The sequence below is a fragment of the Podarcis pityusensis genome, assembly GCF_964106645.2.
Source record: "Podarcis pityusensis genome assembly, chromosome: 3".
Classification (NCBI taxonomy): Eukaryota; Metazoa; Chordata; class Lepidosauria; order Squamata; family Lacertidae; genus Podarcis; species Podarcis pityusensis.
Genome location: NC_138026.1, coordinates 7,430,491 through 7,436,490, shown reverse-complemented (window position 1 = coordinate 7,436,490; position 6,000 = coordinate 7,430,491). Strand labels below are relative to the sequence as shown.

The 6,000-nt window shown below is 44.5% G+C and overlaps 1 protein-coding gene across 3 annotated transcripts in view; it reads left to right on the top strand.

The window, feature by feature from the left end:
- Positions 1-630: 630 nt before the first annotated feature.
- Positions 631-6,000, top strand: part of PPP3R1 (protein phosphatase 3 regulatory subunit B, alpha) — a 39,140-nt gene continuing 33,770 nt past the window's right edge. For all 3 annotated transcript variants that reach the window (XM_080999309.1, XM_080999308.1, XM_080999307.1), the window contains exon 1: positions 631-1,059. In XM_080999309.1, coding sequence (XP_080855435.1) covers positions 646-1,059 — 414 coding nt within the window. In that variant the 5' untranslated portion in view covers positions 631-645. The remainder of the gene's footprint in view (positions 1,060-6,000) is intronic.

Genomic DNA, 6,000 nt, shown 5'->3' with positions numbered 1-6,000 from the left:
CCCTTCCAACTTTCACGGCCTTATGGATTCTAATGCTGGTTTACAGGCGCTGCCACGCCATGCTTGTTTGGGCGTGTTGTTCTGATAAGACGCCCCTATTCCCTCAGGGACGTTTAATGGCGCAGAGAAGCACCAGAAGCGTTTACATCTGCACCTGCCCTCCAGGGGCAAAGCCGTTTGGCTCCAGGCGCACATTCAGGGGGGTGACGGCTGCCCTCTCCAGCGCAGCGGCCATTGGCGCCTGACGCGATTTGAGCGTCGCTTTTCAAGGCAAGAGGGCGGAAGCTTTGGGGGTTTTTATTTTTGTGTGTGTGTCGTGGGGGGGTGCTTTTAAATTCAAGGCTTTTCCTCACGCGGTGAAACCAGAGCACGAGGTGAGGCCTGGGGCTTATAAGAATAACAGTAAAATTTTATTTATATCCCGCCCTCCCCAGCCGAAGCCGGGCTCAACATCTTTAGCTTGCCCCATTTCCAACGCCCCTCACGGCTAAAGCCGCCATTTTACAGCTTCACTCTTCTCCCCCTTCTAATACCTCCTCCCCCCCCCCCCGGCGTGGGTGACGTCACGCGCACGTCCTCCCTCCCTCCCTCCCTCCCACGTATGCAAATGAAGCCCGTGGTTGAATTGGCGGCGTAGTTGCCCGGATGTTGGAGGCTCCTCCCCTTTGCTGTCGACCGTTCGTGCTTCGGTTCCCCTGTCTCTCTCTCTCTCTCTCCCTCCCTATCTCTATCTTTCTCTCTCTCTCTCTCTCTCTCTCTCTCTTTCCTCCTCCCCCTCCCCTTCCGCGAGGCTGCGGGTCAGCGCGAGCCCACTGCGGCGAAACCGTCGTCGGCAACAACCACAGTAATAATAATAATAAAAAGGAGGGGCGGCGGCGGCGGCGGCTCTTGAGGCAGCGCTTGCGAAGGGACCGAGCGGCGGAGGAGCGTGAGGGAAAAGAGGCGGAGGAGGAGGAAGGAGAAGAAGAGGAGGAGGAAGACGACGACGAGGAGAAGAAGAAGGCCGGCACTCGGCGGTGGATTCGGCTGCGGGGAGGCTCTCGACAACCCGCCACCATGGTAAGGACCTTCGCCGGCCGCCGCCCCCCGCCACCTGCAGGCCCTGAGGGGATCCCGTTCTCAACCGACCGCGGAGGGGGGAGGGGAAGGGAGCGAAGGCGGCGGCGAGGAGCTCTTCCTCTCCCCCCCCCCCCCGCCGCGAAAGGAAGGAAATGAAGCGCCCCCCCGCCCCCGCTTTCGGTGTGGTGTTCATATATATATATGAGAGTAGAGGCGCAATCCGCTCTCTCGCTTCCTCCATGTCAGGCCTTCTCCGAGACCCCCCCCCCCCGTCTGGTAGAAGGCTTACCCGCCCCCTCACCAGAAGCCCCCGTATTTCCCCACTGGCTTAGCGACCTCCTTTCCGCATCTCATCGAGAGGCGCCTTCGGTGTCCCCCCTCAAAAAACACACCCCGACACCGCACCCCAAACCCTCCCCGCAAAAGGGAAAAAAACGACACCCCCGCACGCAAAAAAACCAGGACCTCGTGTGTGTGTGTGTGTGTGTGTGTGTGTGTTTCTCTCCTATCTCTCCCCCCCCCCCTTTACTAACAGTGGCTTTCCTGCTTTTCCGGTAGTTGCCTTCACCCAGCAGTGACCTCTCTTTCCCTGCAGTGCCCCACCCCTGGCAAAGAATTCGTCTCCTCAATATGTGCTGTATTACTTTAACCTCCCCCCCCCCTCCCCACGCACGCACTTTTCACGCGTTAGTTTTCTCCCCTCCCCTCCTGCGATTGCTTTCTTGAAAGCGCCCCTCTTTTCTGTTCCGAACTCCTCCTCATCTCCCTGTAAAAGGAAAAAATCCTGCAAATTTTCTTCATCCCACGCAGCTCCTCTTGCGTATTCGCATTGCTTGCTTCGCAGCAGCGGCACCCCCCCCCCTCCTCTGCAACCTTTTCTACCTTGTATAGTTCGCTGTCACCTACTAGGCTCCCTTTCTTCTTTCTTCCCACCTCACATGTGTGTATATGCCTGTATGTATGTATGCTCACACAGCGATAGGAAATATGGCACACGGCATAACATGATCCTGCCTCTGTGCCCCGAATAACAGCCACGGTTATGGGTGCTTGGTGAAAACAGATGGCGGGACTCTATATTTCACCCACAAGCATGCTTTGAAGCAACTGGAAGAATTTGCTTTTGTTTTAAGTGTGCGCGTGTGTGTCTCTTTTTAATCACCCCAACTGGTAGTGAAGAGGGTGGTTAATGGGTAACTAGTTTCAGGTGGTTAGCTATGCTAGTCCGTTGCAGCAAAAATGGTTATTGCAGCATCTTGTAGATTTACATATTTACTATGGCATAAGCTTTCATGGACTAGGGGCCACTTCATCAGATGTGTAACGAAGGCTGCAATCCTGTGCATGTTTAGTTGGGGATAAGTCCCATAGAGCACAGTGAGACTTGCTTCTGAATAAGATTGCTTTATAAATCAATATTAAATCATCTTGACTATGTGTATATTCAGCCTTATGCTATGCATGCCTGCTTGTTAGTATCACTGTGTTCCATGGAATTTACAGCCAGGTAAATGTGCCAAGGATTTTGCATAGGATCCTGCCTTTCTCAGTAGCTGTCTTAACTGTTTTGCCCTGTAGCATTCACAGACTTCACAATATTCCTTTATCCCATTTTAATTCCATTACTCTGCCTGAACTTCCACATAGTGAAAACTCCTGGATTTGTGTTGTGCTGTAATGAAATGTGTTCATAATTTTTCATTTCCTGGTCAGATTTATATTAATTTCTTCTTGCAGTTGCCTCTACCTGTCATATTCCTTTCCCTTTACTGTCCACAAGCAACCATAGAGAAAGGTCATTCTAATTTCATTTGAAGCCTTGAACCCATTTCCAAAATAATTACTGTACTAAAGTGTCATATTATTCAGTTGCCTTTCAAGCATAACCTGCACAGCAATTTTTATTACACTTTTTATGTAGCCTTCATTAATCTAGACTACACTTTACCTCAGTATCCTCATTATAATTGTCCCAACACCATAATTTCCTCGTATACACCACCACAAAAATAATCCCCATTCACTGATCTTTCTCAGTGGTCCCTGAACTATACAGATAAACCCCCACTTTACTAACCTTCTGCTAGGTGCTAATAAACAGACATGTTCTCACCGTTTAATGCATTAGCCACCCTTTCTTCACCATAGGAATGTGTCCTCCACTTGTACACATCCTCTTTCTACAAATTTTTATTTAATTTTTTTAAATTGTGACTTAAATTTGTTCAGGGGTCTTGTGCACCAAAACATAAAGGCAGGATTAAAAAAATTAATATTTTTCTAGTGTGCTGGTTGGGGGTTTTTTGTGTTGTGTTTTTTTTTTTTTTGCTGTGGTACAGCATTGTTTGATCTTCATATTTGAACTGAGATGCTACAGTGCACATAGCCTTTGCACAAAGCATGCCTGATAATATGTATTTCAGATTCATTAAGTAATGTTAACTCTGGAATATAGGAGTTGATACGTCCATGACCATTCAGGTTTCAGTGGATAAGGAAGATGAGGTAGAAAGGAACTGCCTACCTAAAAATCATGGCGATCAAAATTTGCTGTTCACTGCTATAAAATTAATCTAGTAATACTACTGCTGTAGTATTTTATGTCAACACTAGGGGTGTCTCCTGCTTGCTGCTAGTGCCAAGAATCAACGCCCTTTTCTACAAACATTTGTTAGCTTAAATTATCTATTGCCTTTTCTTTTGTAACAAAATATGTTTTGGGGGGGGGGGTAGACTTGGAAAAGGTTTATGCCATAGCTTGATTTTTGTAATATGTCAGTTGCTTAAAATCTTTCTTATTTGTAGCTTGTGTGTACTATATCTTCAAGGCTGAAATGGTTGTATATTGTGAATTAGAAATGTGTGTCAGAAAAACACAGTATTAAGGTGAACTGTTTTAAAAAGTGACTTAAAATGTGAGCCATTTGTTGAGCATAATTCAAAATAGTTGCAAGCTACATTCTTTAACAAGGTTCAGCAGCATGTACTGTTTTTTATTACCTAAACAAACAAGCAAAAAAAACCCCGAGGCTTCGATCCTAAGTATGTATGCTTGAAAGTGTTTGCAATAAGTGATTTCAACTAAGTTGTACTCATAATAGATCCATTGACATCAATAGACAAGTTACTTAAATACATTGATTTCAGTAGGTCTACTTTGAGTATGGCTAATTTTGGATACCATCCAATTAAAGTTAATCAGATTTTGTTGTTAGTAAACCTGGTTTGGATAGGTTGTTAAAAAGAACTACTTAAGAATAAATAGTTTTGAGGGGTTTCATTATAACAATTTGCATTTCACGTTCAAGTAAACTCAGAGCGGTTCATAATCGTTTTAAGAATATTCTGGTGTGCAGATTTTATGAAATCTGTATCATTATGTTACAGGATTGTTTTGGAATGTTAATTGCTATTCATATTTAGCTAAGTTTCAGGTATTTCTATGCAAGTGGTGATAAATCTGGTTAAGAGATGGATAGATGAAGCCTTTAGTTTTCATAGGGTCTACCAGAAGAATTCCACTTTTAAATCCTGATTGTTGCCTGTTAGATTATTCAAGCATATGCGTCTTAATCCAGGGATTAAGCACACCCAGGAGTTGTGCATGCCCAACAGGTTTTTGGTCTTAAAACAGCAGACTTCCTTGCCCTATCGCAAACTTATTTTTTGAAATAAATTGTCCCTAATAGAGTAGTACAAAGCAGCCTGGTCACACAGAAGTGGCACTGTGGTGCCCTTGATTGTCACAACTATCACTACTCCACCTGCAGGCCTGGCAAACCATTTAAAAAGGATTCCATGGGCAGTTGATGGACATGCTTACTATTTGAGAAGTGCTGCACTACATTCATACATAATTTTATTTGTATGCTGACTTTTCAGAGTTGAAACCTGCTCAAGGCAGTTTACAACATGTAAAAATTACATAATTGCAAACATAAAAAGAAGTAATAATAAGCAATAAATAAAACAGCAAAAAGTACACAACCAAACTGAACAATTTTCACCTAAATCATAAGAACAAAAATAAAGACCCCAAAATTATTACCAATAGAATTATCTAAGTAATATCCCAGCCCAAGAGTCTGTTTAGCAGCCTCAGCTTCTGCAGCTAGAGTGAGGTGGAAAAAGACCTACAAGGCAGGGAGCAGGTCTTCAGATCTCACAGCCATGATGATACAAAAATTATAAAACATCTTCTTTATATATTTTGTAGGCATATATACTGTACACTTTGGGCCTCTATACACTTTTGCTGCATTAATTTTTTATTTGTAGAGAAAATGTGCATTTATTATGCAATCTTCTCTTATTAAGTTTCTGTTGCTAGGATACCATATGTTACCATCGTTCAGGTTGCAATATTTTGTATTTCGCCAAACTTTTGACTGAGATTAAAATCTGTGACCGAGATTATGACTCCCATATTTATGTGCTGGATGTGGAGGGGATTCTCTCCAAGGACTGTGAACAAGAACATCTCCCTGCAGAGGACTTGTCTCGACAGACATTTCCCAGCCTGAGCCTCACCAAAATGTCCCCGGGACCAAGATGAGAATGACTCTGTGGCCCACAACACATTGCTCAGGATGGACAGTCAGGCCCACAAGATGGCTGCTGAATTTATTGAAACTGACACTGACTTCCTCAGGCCTCGCCAAAGCTTGGACTTGGCTGAGAACAAGGGACTCCATCTTCCTTCTGGAAGGTGGAGAGGAGGCATAGTCAATCCTGTGCAATGCTTTCCCCACAGGTCAATCAAAATCCCTCTTCTGTAGTAGCCTCTGTAGTATAATCAGTTCGTCCTCAGTATTTGAGATTGTGGCCTGAGTCCACCTTTGAAGAGAGCATTGACTATAAACCCTTGACCAGAGCAGAGTTTAGAAGTAATGTAATACCTATTAAATAAGGCTTAGTCCTTGATAGTACTAAATAGCCTCA